The 22,786-nt window shown below is 37.2% G+C and overlaps 1 protein-coding gene across 1 annotated transcript in view; it reads left to right on the top strand.

Moving 5' to 3' along the window:
* Positions 1 to 22,786, top strand: part of MBOAT2 (membrane bound O-acyltransferase domain containing 2) — a 94,937-nt gene that overhangs the window by 9,991 nt on the left and 62,160 nt on the right. The window contains exons 2-3 of the mRNA XM_059835520.1: positions 7,652 to 7,797; positions 11,400 to 11,477. Coding sequence (XP_059691503.1) covers positions 7,652 to 7,797; positions 11,400 to 11,477 — 224 coding nt within the window. The remainder of the gene's footprint in view (positions 1 to 7,651; positions 7,798 to 11,399; positions 11,478 to 22,786) is intronic.

The following is a 22,786-nucleotide window of genomic DNA, read 5'->3' as shown; positions in this document are numbered from 1 at the left end:
AGGAATACATGTTTCTTCCTATCAGAGAAGAAAAATTCTTCGAATTAATCTCAAGTATCCTTCAGCTTTATCAGATACCTGTGGCAGTGTCTCTGGACTCCTCTTTCTGACATTTCCCAATAAATTGAAGAAAATTACTAAACAGTTTGATTTTGATTCTTGTCATGGAATTGCTTTTTTCAGCTTTACTGTGGAAATTGTTCTTTTTTTTAATATCAGTGCAGCAATTTTCAGTAAATAGTTGGAAAATTGGTCGTTGGTTTCAAATAATAGTTATTCTCACTCTTCAGTTCTTAGTTGTTTGGCAGTAGGCAATTACTGGATAATTGTGCAAGCTGTTTGTTCCTTTCCTTTTATACTGGATGGATGAAGGTTAGAAATTGGACAGAAGATCCATCTGTACTGCTATCTGGTTGCTGTGGAGAAGCATCAGCTCTCCTGTGTTATAAGTAGCTTTTTGTGAACATCTGTAGATGCTTTTAATTCTTCAACTGACTGTTTTGGTGGAAAAGGGAAATGGTTTTGACCTAACTGGTAGCAAGAACAAGAAAATACTGATGTTTGAGAAACAAGGTACAATTGAAGCTTCATTAATTGTGATAAGGTTTGTCAATTTTTGACAAATACGTGTCAAATAGGATGCTTGGAGGGGTTTGTGTTTTTACAGTGTTACTGCTAATAAAATAGCCCTATAGATTTAGGAAAAAATCAAAGCCTCAGCTTTAAGATCAGTGCTTCTTTTTAAAGAAAATATACGTTACTCTGCCTTGATCTCCTAGCTCTTGCAAGAGCTCTTTTCAAAGTGTTTGTGCAGTTCATATTCTAAAATGTTTTTAAAAATGTCTTTTCTCTCTAATAACTATAGCTGTTGAAAATAGGGCCATAAGATGGAAGAACAGGGATGCTGCTCAATGCACCTTGCTCACTAGCCCTGTCAAGCAAATCAGGAAGCTTGTGCGATGACTTTGTTTCTGTGGTAGAGTGATGGACCAAAACCAGCTATAGGCAGGGAGACAAGTAATGCTGGCATCTTGCAGCTCAGAAAAACTGAATTCCATGGAGGAAACATACCATGGTGTGGTAAAATAGCGAAAACACCCTAAATCTCTGGCTGCAGAATCATTATCTCCACAGGTTCTTGACTGTTTCCTATGAAGCATCTTGCATCTTAGAACTGTTGGTTTAGGCTCTGTGCATCAGGTGTAGGCTTCAGTGCTTCTGCTTATATTTTGGTGACTTTTTTTCTAAAGCCTATTTTATCAGCAATAAAAACTAAAATGCTGCCTTTTTAAATGGAAAAACTTAAAAAACCCCAAAACACAACAACAAAAAACCCCACAAAACCAAGCAGACAAACCAAACCAAAACAAATCCACATGGGCTTTCATTCATCACAAGCATGTTATTGAGGCCACAGGCATTCATTGCAGTTAACAGGTTTGAATACTTTTTTTGTCTTCTGATCAGAGAAGATTTGTTAAAAATGAGAAAATAAAGAAGCACAAAGAAGAGGTAACTTCCAAAGAGTTTGTGTGGGTCCTTGACAGAAGAGGTAGTTGAATGCTGTTTTCTTGAATCTTAATTTGGTGCTCTACCTGCCAGAACACTGTTTCTCTTGTACGGTAATTTATTATCGCTGCTGTACTTCTAAGTGCCTTTCAGTGCCTTGCTAGAGCTGGTAAGCAAAACTTTATGCAATAATATTGCGAATTCCCAGTGGATTGTAGGCTGTGTGGGCCACTGATTATTTTTTGCCATCCAGTTAGGAATTATCTATATCAGTAAAATTCCCTCGCTGATTTGGCTGCTTTTCTGAATGAGGCAAATGCCTTCTGTGCTGTGAAGTAACAGGATTCTGGGGGCCTTGGTTTTTGATATTAAAATATAGCTCATAGGAAGAGGAAGCTTAGCCTAAAATCTGAATTAGTGGATAAAAATTGCACAGTACTATATTAAAAATTAATTTCATAAGAGAAATAGTCTTTATTTCTCTTTAAACATGGACTTAAATTTCTTTAATGCTTTATTAAAAATGCCGCCTATGTTGGAAGGTTGGAGATTTGCTGAAACCTCCTCTTTATGATGAAAATCCTTGTAGCAGTCAGTGACCATTTTCTCCTTTTCTTTTGCTTTACGTAAAGACTTGATCTCTCAAACACTTTTTTCCTAAAAAAACCACAACTTTGCTTTTACAAATATATGATATAAATTACATTTTTTTAAAAGACAAAAATAAATGTATTTTAAAAAGTTTTGTTATAAACTTTCTGTTGACTTTTACACAGGTCATGCAAATAGGAAATTTGTTATGTAGATAGTTTAATGCAGTTAGTGGTATAACAGATTTGCATTTTATGTAGCTACTCCAGACATTGAAACTGTGAATTCATGCTCATGTTTTACTGTTAATTTGGCACAAAGTGTGCCTGTATACTGCACTGGCTGTACGACTGGTCTTGCACTAAAATAGTGGATTTAATTTTTTAATTGCTATAATACATACAGCAGGTTTTGTAATAGCTTAGTATGTCTAAGTGGTATTTAATGCACACCTACATTAATCATTGTTGAATAAGCAGTGCTGATAATTTGCATTATCATTGTAAGTTTTTTATTCTTACGTGCACATAACTTTCCATCACACATTGCCCTTTATATGGGACTTTGAGGTGTTACTGTCATTATAAGCTGAGCTGTTGGTATGACCTGTACCTGAGGAGGTAAAAAATTCTGTGTTTGTTTTCTTATACCTGTGCTAAATTTATAACTATATATATCAGGGTGAAACTTGCTGTTCCATGCATCTGCATCAGAACTTTTTTCCCCTAGGAAGTCTCAGCTTTAAGTGGATTGGGGTTTTTTATTTCTTCCAATAAGCAGCCCCAGTTTTATAGAACAGTCTTTATTACTTTGGGGAGGCAAGTTAGAATTTGGTTTGAGGAATGAATCATGCTGCTTTTGGGAATGTGTTATTTTTGTTCTTTGTGGGTGTTCTGCTCACATCTGACCAGGTCATGAGGTGTTTAAAAGTTGTGTTTTGGCCATACTCACAATGTTACAACACCTTGACAGAAGTTTTCAAAAGGTATGTGAGTATACCACTCCCAGATGTTGAAGTTACTATATACAACATTTGCCAACAAAATAACTGCTTGGTTAAGCACATGGTTTTTGTGGAAGCTTTCATGATGGTGATGTCCAGCTCTGTCCTTGTTCCTGCTTGCTTGCTATCTGAACGGCTGTTCTGTTTGCCTTCTAGGAAGCTGGATAACTTTTGTGCACTATTTCAAGGCAAGTTGTATATCTTCAGTTCTTCATGTATCTCAGTGTGTGGATACAGTGGAGCTGTATGTCAGCTCCACACTGGTCAATGTGGGTAAGGATGGGAGATGTAACTAGGAAAAGGCTGAATGTAAAATTTTTGCTTTACTTCAGCAAGTAGTGCAGAACAGGAGGAGTGTTTCTGTGGGATGAAGTGGTTGGCTTTGAGGATCCAACACTGATGCTATAATAATTTTGGGAAATACTGCTTTTGCCTAGGTCAGTTCATGGGCTAAGTATCTGCTTACCTTTGGAGCAGAACTTCTAGTTCAGTTTAGCTTAAAAGAAATCAGGTTTGTGTATTTGGACACCACTGTACAATGCACACCAAAGCATCTGAAGTGAGGATGACTGGGAGGCTTGCTTCAGAAGCTCTCTCGTGATCTGAACTAAAATGCTCTGTAGAATCACGCATTGTCTCGCTGCTGGAATTGAAAGTGAATGGGATAGAATTTGGGAGCCCAGGGAATCTGTTTGTCTTTCTACCCCCTATAGTGTTGGCAAGGGATTCATCTTTCAAGTGGAAATGAATAAGTATTTTTGATAGCTGAAGTGGTAGGAATCTGTGCTTTGGACTGAAGCAGCCACAGGTAATCACAAACAGATAAGCTTTGACTTTGTGGTAGAAATGCTGTGTTTTCCATTTCTTTTTAATATCTCATTTCTTACATTTAAAAATGTTTATCAAGTGAATATATAGCCTGTGATAGCAGATACTCAAATGTCAGAAAAAGTGTCAGATGAAAATTACCTATGTGACTGTAACACAGCCCAGTAGGGGTCACAAACTCTTCCATATGAGCTCCCTCCCTTATTGGGAATACAAATCACTAGTAAAGCACAGAGTTTTAGTGACCTGGAGAAACAGTATAATGAAAATATGTCGTAGTGATGCGTTTCAATTTTGCTTGCATTTTGAGATACTTTGGGCCTGATTTATGGGCATGCTGGATATTTAAAATAGCAGCTGAAGTTACATTTTCAAAGCACATCTCCAGTTAAAGTTCTGTTAAAAGTACTGATTGAAAAACTAGGCACTGAGTGTCTGAAATTGGGCAACCAAAGTTAGTGGGCATTTATTTTAACCTTTGGGCTTTCATCACTGCATGCCAGTCACACACCTTTAGAACAGGAATAGGAATACTGGTCTCACAAAGTTACTGCAAAGTTTACATTTATTTTATGTAGTCTTCCCACATTATGGACTGATCTGCATAACCATGTCTATGGGGAAATAAAATGTTTTTGTATTCAGTGTAGGATGTAGATGGTAAGCATTTAATGGGTCATAGGATGAGGGCAAAAACTGGGCAATTGTCCATTTGCTGAATGAAGCAGAAGTCCTGCTGGCGAAAATGGAATAAAGCAGCAGAAAGAATATTATCAGAAGTAGATATGTATAAAGGCTAATCTGAAGTTGCATGGCTTTCAAATCTTATCTGCTGCACAGCTTGGTTTTACAAATATGTATTTAAAGCTTTGGGAGGATTTGATGTAATACAAGTCTGCAAAACCATTGGTGCTTTGTAATCTGCATTTCAGTGCACTGCAAGGCAAGTGTAAGGATGGATTATTAAGAGTAGAGAAGGAACGCAGGGTTGTGTGTGAACATTGTGGTGATGTCTTATGTATCCAAGTATGCATATGTTTGTGCACTTTTTGGGAAGAGCAGTTTAAAAACACCCACTAGTAGTTTTGGAGTCACTTGTGAGGAAGGCTTTCAGGACAAGATTGTGTTGCTTGAGAAATTTAGTTGTGTTCAAAACACCGACATCACAAATTGATGTCCCTGGAAATTTTGTTTGTGGAGTTGGTTGAAAGGTGTGGTATCCTGCATTTTTATTGCTGTTCTCAAAATAGTCTTATTGGGGAAGGTGTTTTGGTTTGGGTTTTTTTGTTTTGCTGGATTTTGTCATTTGAGTAAATGGCTAAAGCAAGAGCAAGTACCCAGGAAAGGAGTCAGCAGGTAGGAAGTGAAGAGGAGGCACCTTTCTTGGATTCTCTTTGCATGTTTTGTATGAAGACTTTCCACATTCCTAAACCTGCAGGCTCATCTTGAATTGTGAAATTCAAGGTTTGTTGTTTTGCTTGTGCCTGTTCCTATAGAGATGATGATACAGGTCAGAGATGCCAAGCACTTCTACCCTTTGCCATGGTAATAGTAGGAGCCAGGTGATGACTTCTTGTCTTCCTTGGGTCTTGCTGACTTGCTTTGAGGGGTAATCTGAAAAAGGGCATCATGAGACACCAATTGGCAAATCATATGTAATGCAGCCAAAGCAGTGATGTCTGGACATTCAGTAGTACCAGCAATGCTAACTGGTCTACTGTGCTATCACTTATGGACAGGTATTCATGCCCATTTCTTCCCTCTGTCTCTTCATCTCATCTTCACTGCGTATTTGTCCCACTTTCTCCTCTGTCTCCCTCCCCCTTCTAGTCTGTCTATGGTACGAGTTCCTTGGATCAGAAACATGCTCTGTGGTATACATAGCATAATTTCTGTAATAAATATCCAAAACAAAAGTCGATATGAATTAATATTTATTAATATTTATTATTATTTATTATTATTTTATTATTAATATTTATTAATATTTATTAATTACTTTGGCTTTAACTTTTTTCTTGCCCTCTTTTTTAAAACATTATCAGTTTGTTTCTCTTTCAGTGGTCCATTAAACTTGACTATTTTGTATGAAACTTTTCCACTAAATCCACAGACTCGTCCTGAGTTCTAAACCTTGCTCCGTTTCATTTGCATCATTGCTTATAAAGGAGAGAAAACAGGTCAAGTTATGCCCTGAAAGAATATCTCCTTATTCATTTAGGATTTTTCAAATACTGTTAAAAGCAAAATGTAAATGTGGCAGTAAGCGAGTAGATGGCAAAGTGTATGTGATGGTTTAGTTTAGGGAACTGCTCCTGTTAAAAAGAGCAGCCCTGCCTTCTGAGCCTTTTTCCCTGCTAGCACTTAAAGCTTGTGTAACTTGGTATTACAGAAGGTTTTAGAGTGGTTCAGAAAAAGGGGAATTATCCTTGGATTTGCAAATGGGGAATCTATGCAATTGTTACAAAGATGAGAGTTCTGTAGGTGGTTGGTGTTATTTAGCTTCTACTTTAAATATAACCATGTTTGTGTCCTCTCACACCCTTCCTTACCTGTTATTGCCTGAAGCTTGGCTGAAAAATTATGAAGGAATGGGCTAGATGAATTATAGTACTAGAGGTGTGCACTGTGTTGCTGCAAACATCAATATTAGGCCTGTCAAGAATATAAAAATAGTGTTGTCATTGTACTCTGTGGTATTAAGTATATATTTCAGCTAAGTGACATCAAACAGGCTAAACCACTGTTGTGCTAAGGACTAGTCAAGCATGCAGTATGTGCAAGTTTCTTGTGTTGAAGTGATTATGACGTGAAGGAGTGGTCCCCAAGCTGTTGCTTGTGATGACTTGGGATGCTGCTATTAGACACAGACAGCTGCTAGGCAGTTTTCGATGGAAGAAAAAAAATCCATGGAGTGGGAAATGTTCTTTTCTAAATCAAGAAATTTATCTGGCTTTTTGTAGCTTAAGCCAGCTTTGGTAGCTACTGTAATTGAGGAAATAATTTCTTTATTGTGCCCTTACTGTTAAATTTATTTCAGGCCACAGTCAGCATTATTCTTTTTACTCACTGGTTTGGTTTTTTATTTCCACTTTTCCTTTCAGTGCCCTGATGTCTTTAAATATTTAATATACAAGAGATTTTCTATCTTCTAGAATAAACGGCCTGAAGGGAGGAGGAATTTCTGAAACTATCCTACTTGAATGTATAAGAAAATCCAGTGTGCAACCAAACTGTTTATCTGATTACATACCACTGAAGTGCACTTCGTTGAGCCCTGCTTCTGCACAGGCCACTGAAGTGATCTGCCAGTGATTTATGTAGCTGATAGGTATTTCCAAGTCATGCTCACTTAAAAAACAAAAACCCAACCCAGATCTTCATATTACTGGGAGAGTATAAATGATTCCATGGTTGATAGAGTAGTTTGGTATATAGAGGATTTACAGGAAAACATGTAAACATTTTTTTCCTTGATTCATGCACAGATTGCCTCTGCAGGTTTGATGTATGTTTTCTTCTTAGCTGCTCAGGGGAAGCACTGTTTTGTGCTTTAGGAGGGGAGGGGTTCTTGGGAGAAGGAAGCTCTTTGAGACTGACATGCTGTGGTAAGAGCCATGGCAGAGCCAAAGGTTCTGCAAATTGCTAATAATGTATGGATATGTCTGTTAATTTTTAATACACAAGTGTGTGAGAAGTTTTTTCTTTTTTTTTATGCAGGTCAACTTTGTAGTGTGCCAACTGTTTGCCTTGCTTGCGGCTATTTGGTTTCGAACATACCTTCATTCAAGCAAAACTAGCCCATTTATAAGACATGTTGTTGCAACCCTCTTGGGCCTTTATCTTGCACTTTTTTGTTTTGGATGGTAAGTTGCACTTAAATTCACTTTTCAGGGATTTGTAGACTTTCATTTCTTGTTTGCAGGGAAGCAAAGTTTTGCTATGAAGAACCTTATTACCTAATTCTGTGGGTTTTGACTGCTGCAAACATACAGAAATTGGCTTAAATTTTCTGATGTGGTGCATAAATTTTGAAAGATCTTCCCTTTGGAAACTGATAACTAACATACTGTCTTCCTGTGGTTTTGGGAGGACAGAGCAGGTGCAGTTTGTTTAACTTGTATCAGTTTTCCTGTAAACTTGCTTGAGAAGTATTCTCTTGAGGCACAGCACAGGTGTGATGACTAAGATAATTTCTCTTAAATATTCACTGCATGAGAACTCGCTGTGTATTTTTCTGAATATTGTATACAATCTGACTTTTTGTATGAAGAGTAGCTAGAACTGCAGTACTGATGATGCACCTAGTAGTATAAAACACCTGGAAAGGAGCTGGCTTAGATTTGAAAGTTTTTTGTGTGTGTTTTTTTTTATGTTTTGGAGGGAGGGTGTGGTTTCTGTGGGTTTTTTGGTTTGGGGTTTTTTAAACCACAAATTTTCTGTGACTGCTGTTTTCACATCTTGATCTTTTCACAGTGTAGCAAGCCAGAATGTTAGTAGGGCTAATAAAGTTTGGTGAATTTTTTTTTCCTTAAAAATTAGCTTACTAAATGGCTCTCATCTTCCCAAGCTGGTTTAAGATTAAGTGCCAGTTCCATTTTATTGCATGGTAAACAAAGTGCTTGCTCAGCTTTAAGGATATAGAAGACTTATTTATACTGACTATTGTAGAGAATTACTGAACTAGGGGGAATTAATCAAGCTGTAGTGCAGGTGGGAAGATGCACACAGTGTATGCATAAGTAATTCTTGGAATTCCAAACCACTGATTTGACCTCTACATTGGCATGTTGCAAGAGGCTTCTTAACATCAGTTGACATGTATTACTTTTAAGTTTAGGAAAAGAAAAATCAGTAAGTTTTATTCTTTGGATTTACATGTGCAATTTACTTGTATATATAATTCCGTAACTCCCATGCATTTCTTAAACTTTTGTCCAGGGTATTCTGCTTTGAGAGAATGATCTGATGCCAAAGACTCCCAGTCTTAGCAGCAAATGAGGAGGATGATACGGGAGATAGGTGCTATTGTGTGTGGTTTTTGTGAGAGCTGTGTAAGCTTTAGAAGCACATTCTGTATCCATTGCTTTGGAAATAACAATCATTAATTGTAGCTTGTAATTAGAAAGTGTTAACAATATATTCATATCTGAAGTTTGGGGATGGGAGACTTTAGAAAGAAACAACCTCCACCCCCTATAGACATAAAGATTTGTGAAGTCCCTTGTTGGCAACATGCCCTGGAAAAGAACTCGGAGAAATCTTGTGCCATAGTATAAATCCAGATTATTCAAGTTTGCTTTGGATCATACTTAAAACAATTATTTTAGCAATGAATTTCTATTTTACAAAAAGCTTTTTGTCTTAAAATCATGGAACTAAAAGCTTTTTAAAATGCTGAAAAGAAAGAACATAATTTGAGATGTTAAAAGTATACATTCTTTAAAAAGCTGATACTTCTGTTGCAGTTGTGCCAACTCATTTTCTTATTCTTTAAGTATGTATTATACAAGCATGTTTTTTTTAGGGTTTAATTTTGTTTGGTTCCCCTCAGCCCTCCCCAAGGAATCAAGTATAAATATAGGTTACAATCTCGTGGTACACTTCAAGTGATGCTCCAGTTGTGGTATAACGTGTGTGTACAAGAGTGAAGCTGTTCCTGTTTTCTTATATAGTGGTTATAGTAAATGTAAATTTGCAGAAAATCTCATGCAAACCTAAATGTGGGAAATAGTTTGCAATCTGCACCCTTTTAAGAATATTTGTTAGTCATTATGTTGTACTCTTCAATTTCAGGTGTGTTACTTTTCAGTCACCTTTGCAGTGCTTGTGATGGTGATGCAGGACAGGAAGAGAAGCGATTATTCCCTTCGAATAATAGCAAATAGCATAAAAGACCTAGAATACCCTTTGTATATAGCTAAAATGGACTACTACATGTTGTATTTAAATGCTATCCTTTTATTTTTTGATTTGGAGATCAATCATGTTGCTACTGGTAACAACTCTGAAAAATATTTTCAGAGACTGTAATCATGGTACGGTACTTTATGTCAACCCAAACTTTTTCAGGCTTTGATATATTATATCCCTTTCTCTGTTTAAGAAGCAAACCTCTTAAACTTAAATTTTTGCCATTTCACTAATGCCTGTCTCTGCTACACAGTGTTGCTAATATGTGGCTGATATGAAAAGAAAAAGTTAATGTTTTTTTTTTAATTGGCAATTGCTTGTATTAAATGTGCATTTGAATTTTAGGTAGTCATATCTTAGATGAGACTAGCTAGTAGTGAAGCATGGGAGTGTATGCAAATTGGATCTTCCATAAAAAGTCATGATTTTCAAGGTCAATTGATATCAAAGTGAATTGAATCCCTCCGTTCATCATGTGTAGACTTTGTAGGATTTTAGCTGGGTAGAACTGGGTTTCTTGTTGAAAGTCTTTGAAGACATTTCCTTATGGATAAATGAGGAGTGAAATTAGGAAATTGCTGCTGATACGCTGAAAGAAAACAGTAACAGCAGTATAACAAAACAGTAGCTGCTTTTTAGGCTGCTTTTTGTGGGGAAAAATTCCAAAACTAGATCAGTGTGTCACTTGAGCACTTGTAACTATGCTGCTGTAAGGCACTTAAAGTACCAGAGTGAAAGAGAATCAACTTACTGAAGATCAGACACTTTTCCCCAATCACTGGCAATAGTTTGCCACCAGTGCTTTACTAGCTTACTGAAATGTAACTCCTTTAAAGAACAGAACAAACCCCCAAAAAACCAAAACAATGGTGGTGTGGTAGCTATGGTGGTAAGCTGTGGAAAATGGGGAAGGAGAAAAGGTTAGAGCTCCTTTGTGAAATAAATCTGTGTGTTGTTAGTGTGTGTGGGTTTTTTGTTTGTGTTTTTGAGACCATCATCACCACCATCCCTGTATGAGTTATTGACGACCTAGGGCAAAGAGACTGGCTGGACAGAGTTGCTATTTCTATTGACTGGGAAATCTTCCCATGTGCTGATACTGTGGATACTAAGATATTGTTGGTCTTACCTGAGATACCTATTGTTGCAAACAGGTAAAAAGATGAGTATGGAAATTGAACCACAAAACATTCATGTTGTTTACACATGAAATAATGCACACGTGAAATAATTTATACATGAAAGTGGAAGTATTATGAGACATTTTCTGTATTTTTAGGATTATCAGCACTTATTATATTCTTGTTTATGAGCTGGAGAATTCTAGCTAAGTGTAGGTTTTTTCATTACTGCTGTCTGTGCTATACTAAAGGGGGAAGCTCTCAACAGAAGGGAGGGCTGCAGAAAGCCTCAAAAGAAAAAAAAAGGGGTTTTTTGGAAGCAGTGATGGAGTTAAAATTTGACAAACCTATTTAAATTAATGTTAAACAAATGCATGTTGTTTATTGTCATTAATGAAAATGCCGTGAGGGTTTACTATTCTTTTTTTCCCTAGGTATGCCTTACATTTTGTCATACAAAGTGGAATTTCCTACTATATCATGATCATAATAGGAGTGGAAAATATGCACAAGTAAGTTTCTATTCTAAAATATAATTCTATAATATAAATGGCACTTGTTTCTCTTTTTCAATCATTCTTAAAAGCAGGAAAGACATTTATTACTGTATGTATATGTTTTACTATTCCAGTAGTCTAGAGATCAGAACCAAATTAGGTGCCCACTGTGTTAATTTCTGGATAAATGTTTAGTAAAATAGCAAATTCTTGCTTGAATAGGTTCCTGAAGAATGTGAGGCTGTCAGGAAAGATGCTGATAAAAGAACCAAAAAGAAAAATTGCTTTACACAGAAAGTGCAAAGCCAGGGTGGCCTTAGTTCATGATCCTGCCTATCAGAACACTCTGCCTTTTCATACTCTGTTACTGAATATAATTTTACTGTCTTTTGAAATATGTTGTATTAGGCTCTTATTTTCAGTATTTTCTACAAAGACTGATGTATTCAAACTACTGCAGATGGGAGAGAACTTCATTGGGTTGGATGGCTGGTTGGTTTATATTCTAATGGTTTATTTCACTAGAAGTTGTTTTAAAGCAACTTGTTCATATTGATTTCTCTTTAAACATGTAACAATGTAAGTTATAACTTATGTAACTTGGTATTTTAAAAGAAATTATTAATGTAGTTAAATGCTGCAAATGGAGGTACCAGGCAGGAATACTTGGTCTTTATCATAACAAATTACACAGATTTCTTGTAAAAGGAAATCTAGCAGTGGTTTACTTCCCTAACTGTGAGAGGCAGGTAGGCATGTGTGTATTTAACATTCCTGCATTGGAGAAAGGGAACTTGCTAGTTCCTGATCCTCCCAATTCATACTAGCTGGTTTAACAACTGCATGGCCTGATCTGCTGAAATGTTTGCTGTGCTATACACAATTGTGTACATATGTTCCCTGTTACTCTTAGTTACTGTGCAGGTGGGAGAGTAAAACCTAGATTTGAGTACCAGGCTTATGTTGCTCTATCACAGTATGAATTAACATGCTGTTGGGTAAAACTAAAAGCTCTTCTTTCAGTGGAGGGGGAAAAAAGGTAACAAATGGAGTAATTTGTTACTTCAAGTTGTGTGCAATGCTTGCATGCTGTATGGGAAGCTCCAGGAGCCATTTCTAACAGGTGATACAGGCAAGACTGAACAAGGTTTGCTCTCTCTGTTGCCACAGTATCCCAGGAGGGGTGATGCCTCTTTGTGTCCTTATGTGCCTGTACATTTTACTGAAGACATGCACCATGTACTCTTAGTTTTCTGCTATGAAAATGCCATTTATAGCTTTGTTTGGCAGTCTGAACAGAAACTAATGTGAATGACTCCCTTCCCCACCTAGATGTTTGTCTTCAGGCTGCAAATGTGTCTCAGGGAGCCCAGGGGAGATTTAAGGTTAAGTGCTGTATAGTAGTATGCAGCTGGTACCACCTGGCCTCAGGACTGGAGAAAGGGCCCTATCAATGTTTTACTGGGGGGTGTGTGTATATATATATACAGCTAATCAGAGCACTTACATATACATATACCTGCGTTCTGCAAGCTTTGGGATTTACTTTTGTGTGTTGTAAAGGGACCCATTGGCTGGCAGTCCTAGTTAGAGCTTACCTGCATTGTTCATAAGCTGCTTAAATTTGGAGACTAGAAAACATCAAATACCTATACGTGATGTAAATATGGATTCAAGAGATTTTTGTATTGGAAAAACACTTGCATATTGTACAAAGTATTTTTGTCTATTATCTTAAATTCATTCACTGAATTAAGTTTCCCTCTTATTTTCCCTGCCCTGCTTGCTGTACTGCAAATTTTATGAGTGTATGGATTGGGAAAACCATTATCCCTCTCCTTCTTCCTGCTTCCCCCACCTCCTAATATAGTTCCTCAGTTTCTCCAGCCTATCTAAAAATTGTTTAAACAAGTAAGAACCAACTGAAGTTCTTAGCAGCTGAACTGATAAGTAGTCTATGTGATGGGTATACTGACTTTCCTTACCATCTGAAGCAAAGAGAGGTTTTTGATAAACCTCTTGTTTTGGATTTGCGTGGCAAGGTTTTGGTAGTGGGGGGGGCGGGTCTACAGGGGTGGCTTTTGTGAGAAGCTGCTAGAAGCTTCCCATATGTCTGACAGAGCCAATGCCAGCCAGCTCCAAGACAGACCTGCCGCTGGCCAAGCCCGAGCCCATCAGCAATGGTGGTAGCACCTCTGGGATAACATATTTAAGAAGGGGGAAAAGTTGCTGCGCAACAGCAACTGCAGAGGAAGAGAGGAGTGAGAATACGTGAGTGAAACAATTCTGCAGACACCAAGGTCAGTGAAGGAGGAGGGGGAGGCGGTGCTCCAGGCACTGGAGCAGAGGTTCCCCTGCAGCCCCTGGTGAAGACCATGGTGAGGCAGGCTGTGCCCCTGTAGCCCACGGAGGACCCCATGCCAGAGCAGGTGGGTCCCTGTGGGGGACCCAGGCTGGAGCAGTCTGTTCCTGAAGGACTGCACCCCGTGGAATGGACCCTCACTGGAGCAGTTTGTGAAGAACGTTAGCCCGTGGGAAGGACTCATGTTGGAGAAGTTCATGGAGAACTGTCTCCCATGGGAGGGACCCCATGCTGGAACAGAGGAAGAGTGTGAGGAGTCCTCCCCCTGTGGAGGAAGGAGCATCAGTGATAACGTATGATGAACTGACTGCAAACCCCATTCCCTGTCCCCCTGTGCCACTGGAGGGGGAGGAGTCAGAGCATTTGGGAGTAAAGCTAAGCCTGGGAAGAAGGGAGGGGTAGGGGCAAGGTGTTTTAAGATTTCGTTTTTATTTCTCATTATCCTACTCTGATTTTGATTGGTAATAAATTAATTTTCCTGAGTCAACTCTGTTTTGCTTGTGATGGTAATTGGTGAGTGATCTCTCCCTGTCCTCATCTCGATCCATGAGCCTTTCATTATATTTTTCTCTCTCCTGTCCAGCTGAGGAAGGGGAGTAATAGAGCAGCTTTGGTGGGCACCTGGCATCCAGCCAGGGTCAACCTACCACACTTCTGTATTCTCCAAAGCAGATTTTCAAGTCTGATACTCCTCTAAACCTCTGTTTTCTTGATGTACTTCTACTGGATCCTAAAAGTCTGTTCTACAAGGTGATTTTCTTGAGGTAACTGAACCTTGTGCAGCTATTGCTTCTAGGTTAGTCTTGACAATACGTGGCATGTTAAAGATGAAAGCTTTACTTGAACAACAGAAAAGGGAGGGGGAGAAGAAGAAAGAAAAAGGTAAAACCTCTGAGGAAAGCTGACCATATTAAAAAGGAAGGAAACCTTACTTTTTATATTTTAGCAATTTTTAGAATAAAGTTAGTTAGCAAAAAAATGAGTTACTTGAGACTTGGATTTAACTAAAATTCATCAATTATATTTATACTTAAGTCTCATATTGGTATAATATATATAAAAATAATGATGGTACTTTAAATGAAAGATGGAGTGGTAACATCAGCTCTTCTGAATGGTTCAAAAGCTGTTATTTTTTAATTTGTGACTAAGCTATCTTAATGTTTATTTGGTGCTTTCATGGCTCAGTTAGTTGCAAAACTGAAAAATGTATTTAAACAAGTTCTCAATTCCAACAAATTTGCATTTGGTAACTGATATGGTGCTAATATTTGTTAATTTTTTTCTTAGACATTCTTCTGTTTCTTCTATGGTTGTGAAGTTGCTAATTGTCGTGAAAGACACAAGCCCAAATGCCACAAGGTTTTTCCTTAAAGCATTTGACTACTGTTAACTAAGAGCTAAAGAGCTATGTAAGCAGTGCTTGCACAGGTGATTTGATGACATGGTTTTTAAGGTTTCTAGGTAACTCCTTCTCTTTTGACTTGATTGTTCATTTTATGGTTGATAAATAACACCCCTCAGCCTATGGGGAAAGGAAAGTTAATTATGGGGCTCACAGTTGTTTCACTGAAGTCAGTAGTTTTCTCAGTGACTTCACTGACAAAGTATGGAAGTCCCAGCTGTGTCAGTGTAGAAAAAAAATCTGTTTATTTAAAATTATTCCTGTTAAACTGTTCACTTAAATTTCTTAAATGTGCTAATGTAAAATCAAGTGACAGACATGCTGTTCATTTCTGATATCTTCTGTGTTATACTTAAAGTTGCAGGATGATACTTTTCCTGTTCCAGAAGCCTAGAGTTGAACTACTAAGACTTAAGGAGGTTATTTCTGGCTTTAGAAAAAAATTCCCTTAACTTTTCTGGCATATATAAGTTATGAAAAGTAAGTTAATGAAGGACCCAGAGACCTGAGATAACTAATAGCAGTAAATACCTAATAAGCCGACGTGTGTGTGTGCCACAAATGCCACAAGGATGATGAAGGGACTGGAGCATCTCTCCTATGAGGAAAGGCTGAGAGAGCTGGGACTGTTCAGCCTGGAGAAGAGCAGGCTCAGGGAGATCACATCAATGTATACAAATACCTCAAGGGAGGGAGCCAGGCTATCAGTGGTGCCCAGTGACAGGACCAGAGGCAACAGGCACAAACTGAAACACAGAAGGTGCCATATGAACGGCAGGAAACACTTCTTTACTGTGACGGAGGTTGTGGAGTCTCCCTCCTTGGAGATATTCAAATGCCCTCTGGACACAGTCCTGGGCAGCTGGCTCTGGGTGGTCCTGCCTGAGCAGAAGGGTTGGATCAGATAACCTCCAGAGGTCCCTCCCAACCTCAACTGTTCTGTGGTTCTATTTCATTTTGATGCACATACAATTCTTTGTACTGTGCCTATGCTTATTTACGTGAGCTGTTTGAACATGGTAATGTAAAGAGATATTTGAATTTGAGTAAACAAACTTTGGTTGTAACTGGTCTGGCCCCTGTGGAGATGCTTCCTGGTCATCCCTTTCCTTGGGATTTAGGAATGTTAGTCCTCATTAAATTCCCTTTTACCTCCTAGCCAGAGCCAGGACAGAGCAGTGCCTTGCTCCCCTTTTCCTTTACTCCTTGCTGTGGCTTTGACAAACAGTGGGAGATTTGGCAAAGGACGGGTGGAAGAAACTTGATGGTTTGATCTTAGAAATCTCAGATTAAGAGACAAATAAGTCTTATTCATCTAAGTGAACTAATTTACTCAGCATGTTAATTGAGGCATGTAGTTTGTCAGTCAGGCATTTAATAATGCTGAATGTCATGCCTTGTTGATAGACAAGTTTGACTGCTGGCTAGCCTACAACTTAGATTGCTGTGGAAATTAAGTTAGGTATTTTTTAAAAGTTACAGTTTCAGTGAAATACAAAATGCATCAAGCAAACTACTGTCACTTATCCTGTGAGTTACTGGCAAGGTTTTCATAAGCATCTTGGTATTTTCAGAAGTGAGAGCATTCATAAGCTGAAATGATTTTTGAAAATGGGAGTTTGGCTGGTTTTTGAACGTCTGTCTTTTCCAAAGGTAAGATCAAGGTAAATGTAAGGTTTTTTGTTTTTTTCTTTATTCCTGTCTGCTTTTGATTTGATCACAGGTGTCTCAGTCTATGAAGAACACACATGATGTGGATAAAGATTATTTTTTATCTGCAAAGATGATCTGAAGCAGCATCTAAAATTAGTCATCATCAAATCAACAGACTGTAATAACAGTATCTAACAATCGTTAAGGATTTGACTAAGGAATGCTATCAATTTCTAATAATAATTTTTAGCAAATCTAGGATTGGAAGGCTGCCAATATAATTACAGTTCTTTGAAGGCACGAGGACATTCAGACAACTGTAAGCTATCTGGCATAATTTCTCAGTTACAAATTTGTAATTTATTTATGTAACATGAATAAAAATGTCTGGTACATAGGTAGCTGCCAAAGGTCAGTGGGTGTAGCACTGAGAATACTTGGATTCAGAATTTGAAGTATTAGTAGCTATGAACTGTTCTGCATATGCAAACACAATTTTTCTGCATTCCTGTTTCTACAGTTAGTGCAAATAAGAAACTTATTTGAAGTTAAGAAACTAATTGAGAGCTGAAAAATACTTAAGTATGTTCTTATCATTCAGCCAAGGATAAATGCAAGATGGAGGAAGATGAGATCTACTGGTTCTGTAGCCTTAAATAACACGAAGGCTGAAAAAACAAGTTCAGTTCTGTCACTGCAAGCAATCTTTGTTGTCTTATTAGATGTAAAATGCAAAAACCCCCTCTTTTATAATTGAAGCTTGTATTTGATTAAAAAGCAGTTAAAAAGTATTTTTTATATAGATGAAAATCAAATACATATTAAATAGTATAATTTCTACAGTATGCATAGAAATCGTATCCTCCCCATTAGAAATAAATACCAAGGCTAATGAATGGCTGCATTTAGGAGCATATTTCAATAGTTATCAACTAAAAAGAATCAGTTTTCTATTTTGAAGTGGTATGTCTTTTCCCAAAGAAAAGGGATTGCACATGTTGATTTCCCTCTAAGAAAGGGTAGGTGGTTATTATATGTATCTGTCTCAGCATGAGCAGTGTTGTAGCTAAAATAGCCAATGCAAGTCTTCAATATATAAAAAGATCATCATGTTTTTTTATTTCTGAAAGCAGTGGTGAGATTGCAGAATTTTGTCCTGTTCTAGTAGCCAGGATTAAGGAATGATTTGGAAATACTGAATCTCATGTGAAAAGCCATAGCAATGATTTGGGGGACTGAAACGAAGTATTGTTAAGAACCTTCCTTCTCAGGTTCTTATCAAGGAACTATGAGACAGTGAAGTATTTATATTGGGGATGAAGATGCAGGAACCTTCTATTTTAGCAGACAAAGCATTACAAACAATTGAGTTAATGATGTTGAAAGCAAGACTGCTGTTTTCCTTTAGATGGAAACTCTTTTCTGCTATCAGAAATACTATTATGGCTCTATGCAGAAGGATGCTTCACCTCTCTTGTTGAATTGGTTAGCACATCTTTCTTTTTTTTTAATAGCAAAGCATATGGTCTGGCTGCTAGATGGTCTTCCTAGTTAAATAAAATCTTTGAGGTTTTGCTTGTGTAATGGCAAAGACTTTTCTTGTTTGTTTGCAGAGGTGAACACTAATTTTTTTTCTTGAAGAATGTAGCTTTACAAATAAAAAGGTAAAACTAGACTCAAAATAGAACTATCACAGACAACCAAAGTTTGTGATCTGAAATAGAGTTCATGTTTTCATTAAAATTGCTCATGGCTGTTTATTTTATCCTTACTTGCTGAGTTTCTTCTTTATATGGTTAAATCACATAAGCTAAGACATTCTCAAGTAGGTAGTTAACTGTGTAGATGAGAGCTCTGCACAACTCATTCTTGTATCCTGCTGCTGCTACCTTAGTAATGTGTGGGGATAGGACTTGCATGGGGCATATCCTATAGTTCTTTGATGTTTAATAGCTGCCTCCCACATGCTCTTTTACATCACTTCTACATCAAATTGCTCATCAAAACCACTTACAGTTTAAAACTGACTTACCAAATTTAAAAAACAAAACAACAACAACAAACCCCCTATATTGCTGTTTACTTTTGTGGAACTTGGAAATTTAGATGAATAGTGCTAGAGTTTTTGGTTTTTTCTAGTGTGTTTTATTGACTTATTTATCTTCAGAATTTGTTATATGCTTGATTTTTCTGATGCTTACCTAGAGATCAGACTTTAGTATTCTGGAGAGTGTGAATGGAAACACTGACTAGCACCAGACAGTGATTTTTCTGTATGCTGAAGATTTGACCATTACAAAAATAGCCATGTAAATGGACGTCTGTCTTCAGTGACTTGAAAAGTGAGCACTTGTTGAAGTAAATAGCTGTGAAGGAATTTCCTAGTAATACTCATGAATTTCTTATGAAAGTATTTGTTTTAAATAGCTATTGTAAGTTCATCCACTTTGATAACTTCCTGTAACTCTCTTGGCTGTGTTTGGATAGAACTCAATGCATTACTTAAAACAATAAGGGTATAAGCTGAAAAATAACTTGATATATTTTCCTTCTTAAAATTGGAATGTTCAAATTTATTGAACATATGCCTTTATATGCCTTTATTGATCATATTTTTCATAATTACAGAAATGGAGTGAAAATAGAACTGGAATTTTCTTATCTTTAGTGTCTATCACTTTGCCTTATTTTGAAATAAAAATTAAATACATTTATTTAATCTTTGTTCCCCCCCTCTCTGCCCCATGTATATATAGGGAGAAAGAAGGAAAGACAGGAATCATGTAGTGTCTGCAGCTTTGTGAAGGTTGGTGCTTAAGTAGAGAGGCTGATAAAGATAATAAACAATGCAAAATAAGACATTTTTGAAGTGTTGTAGCCACTTGAGTTGCTTTGGTACAAAATGGGCATATGCTGTATTAATGCAAATAGATGAAATTTGTATTTCTAGGGAGAAGAGTCTAAATTAGTCTGCTCTTAAATTCCCTCCCTTTTTTTTTAAATTTTTTTTTTTTACTGGGTTGCTGAAGTTATTCAAAGAAGGGAGTTCACAGAAGAACAGGCATTTTAACAATTGTTGGCATATAAAACCTCTATCATCACACTTGAGAAAACTGGTAAAAAAATTTCTGGACTTCTGTTTTATGAAGTAGCTATACATTATTGAGTATTGATCTTTACCTGAAAGAGGGTTCTCTTACTTCCCATTTCCCTAAACTTTGAATTGATAGGTAGTTTTTTTCACACTGTGTACTTGATTTCTATAAGGATGTAGAGGACAACCTTTTCTTGGAAAGAAGCAATAGTGTAAAATGGCTGGGTGTGTTAGAAATCTGTTGAGGCTGAGTAGCTATTGCTTTTTGGCTTGCATAGATCTCAGGGTTTTTTAATCTTTGTGCTCAAAGTGAAGGTGAGCACAATCAATCAAGCAAAAGAAAATTGATAGTGAGAGTAAAGTCATGTTTTCTGGGCTCTGTATTTGTTTAGTAATCTCTGAAAGCTGTAGCATCTGTACAGATACTTCTTCAAGGCACATTACTGTGCCTGTCATGCTGCCAAGCAACTTGACTGCTAGCAAATGAGCTCTGAGTCATGGTATCATTGCTGCGTGGTTTATTACCTCAACAAACTATTGATGTCAAATAAATCAGGCTCCCTACAAAATGAAGTGGCAGAATAAATTGTACCTAGAAGAGTTCAGTGAAAGATGTGTTCTTCCTTAGCTCCTGGCAAAGACAGCCGCCAGTAAGAGTTAATTAAAAATTCTGGTTGCATGGCATTGACTGAATTGAACCAGTGGTGTTTGTGATAAAGAGATTAAATGCAAGGATTCTCTACATTATAGTCAACTTTCTTCTCTAAGTGCATGCTTCTGCATATTTTTTTATTCTTTAGTGAAATATCTTGTATTTGAGACAAATTTCACTTGAGTAATTATGACAAGCTCAGCAATCATTTCATTGTCCTTAATGGAACTGTTGGCTATAAATTATGCAAGCCAGTTTTGCCTGCAGAGCTGCAAGTGGTGGTGTACGAAGTGTCTGGGTTGGAGCTAAAAGATGTTTGAAGAAGTAAAAGATGATGACCCTTTTTGTTACTGATGTGCAACAAAACACAAAAAATCTGTTTGTGTTTTGTTTAAGAGAAGGTGGATGTAAATAAAAAGCATTGATAGTTAAAAAATACAGAGGTCTTAATTTTAAAATCCAGTGTCTCAATTAAACATGTTAATAAGTTTCATATAGCTTTTAAAGCTATATCGGTTTTGCAGGTCAAATGCCTTTACTGGAAGTCAAAGATGAGGTCACAGAATCATAGAATAGCTGAGGAGGGAAGTGTTTGAGTCCAACCCCCCCTGTTCAAAGCAGGATCAACTAGAGCAGGTTGCTCTGTGAAACACAAGTCTTCCATAATACGAACATGATCCTGGATAGCTGCAGCTGTCACAAGCATGCTGGCCATTTCCTTTTGGTGTCTTGCTTCAACGTCTATTATAGCTTAAAATTTATTTGACGTGACTTCATGCAGCTTAGTTTTCTGATCTGGACTTGCTACAAAAGTTTTTTTTCATTCTTTAATTTCCCCTCACCCAATAATTGCACAGTATTGTCAAATTTTAAGGAAATTGCACAGGTATAACATTGTTAACTTAAATCTATCAGGCTCACTTCAATTTAAAGTGAAATAAACCAACTGCAATTGAGGCAGTTATTTTGGTAGGAGGAGATCACATTAGGCAACAAGTAGTAGTAGTCTGTCTTCCTGTCCTTTTTTATAAGGGAGTATCATTAATAAAAAGACACAAAGACTGTGCCAAGAGAAAGTACATAACTCTTGTATCTTTTAAGTCAGTAGAAACAGGTGGAAGCTAGCCTGAGTAAGAAAGAAATATTGGAGAGAGTATTTGATACTTCAAGTTTGGTTTTACTTCTGATTCACTTTTCAATTGTGTTTGAAGACAAATGTGTTTCCAGTATTCAAACAAGAAATCCATTCTTTTCTTCTATGCCGTAAGAAGATATGTAAGGGATTTACTTATACTCTCTTCAGTATGGATGAATTGCCTGGAAGTTTTAAGAGGGCTATGTGCAAGAAGTCTTATTTCCTTGTATATCGGTTGGCATAGTTTTTAGCTGGGAAGCTTACTATTTTATGATGGTAAATGTCAAACTTTGCTGTTTAAATGTTGCACTTGATTGTGTTGAAAGAGAAGTGGGTAAATAAAAAAAGATATTGTAAATTACTCTGATTCTCATCTTAAATCTGACTTAAGTGATAGTGGCACTTTTGGTGCTCTATTTTCTGGGGAATTTTGGCTATATGGTACTGAAGCAGGTTTGCTGTGTGTCTATGTCACACAATGACAAGAAGATGCAAGTACCTTGGACAATGTAGCATGGTGTTAATCTTCAAAACTGGAGGTGAAATGAAAAATACTTAGTATTGCCAAATGCTATGCAGTTTGCACAGTCATTACTAATCACAGGCACAACAGGAACTGTGGAGGCTTGCAAAAGGAGGCTCTGGGTATTTCAGTGTATGATTACTTAAAGTGAATAATTTGTTTTATTAATAGATCATATCACATGAAAATGCACAATGCATACAAGTAATGCATAATTTCAAACAACAGTCATGTAACTGTCTGTCTTCTTGGTATTCTGCCCTTTCTAGGAGTCTCTGGGATGTTTTAAATCCCATATCCTGGAAACTCCTTAGTAAGTCTCAGGCTTTTTGGTTCATTAGGTGTTCCTCTTCTCCTTCCCTCCACCATGGTATCCATTTGTGATACCACGTTTAATCTGTGCTGTGGCATCATCCATGTGTCTAATCACTGTCTTCTGGCTTTGATATCAAGTGCTAATTTTTTGTGATTAGTATTATTGCTTCTGCAGAAAGCTTTTC

The sequence above is a fragment of the Gavia stellata genome, chromosome 2, assembly GCF_030936135.1.
Source record: "Gavia stellata isolate bGavSte3 chromosome 2, bGavSte3.hap2, whole genome shotgun sequence".
Lineage (NCBI taxonomy): Eukaryota > Metazoa > Chordata > Aves > Gaviiformes > Gaviidae > Gavia > Gavia stellata.
This window is presented reverse-complemented; position numbering and strand designations above follow the sequence as displayed.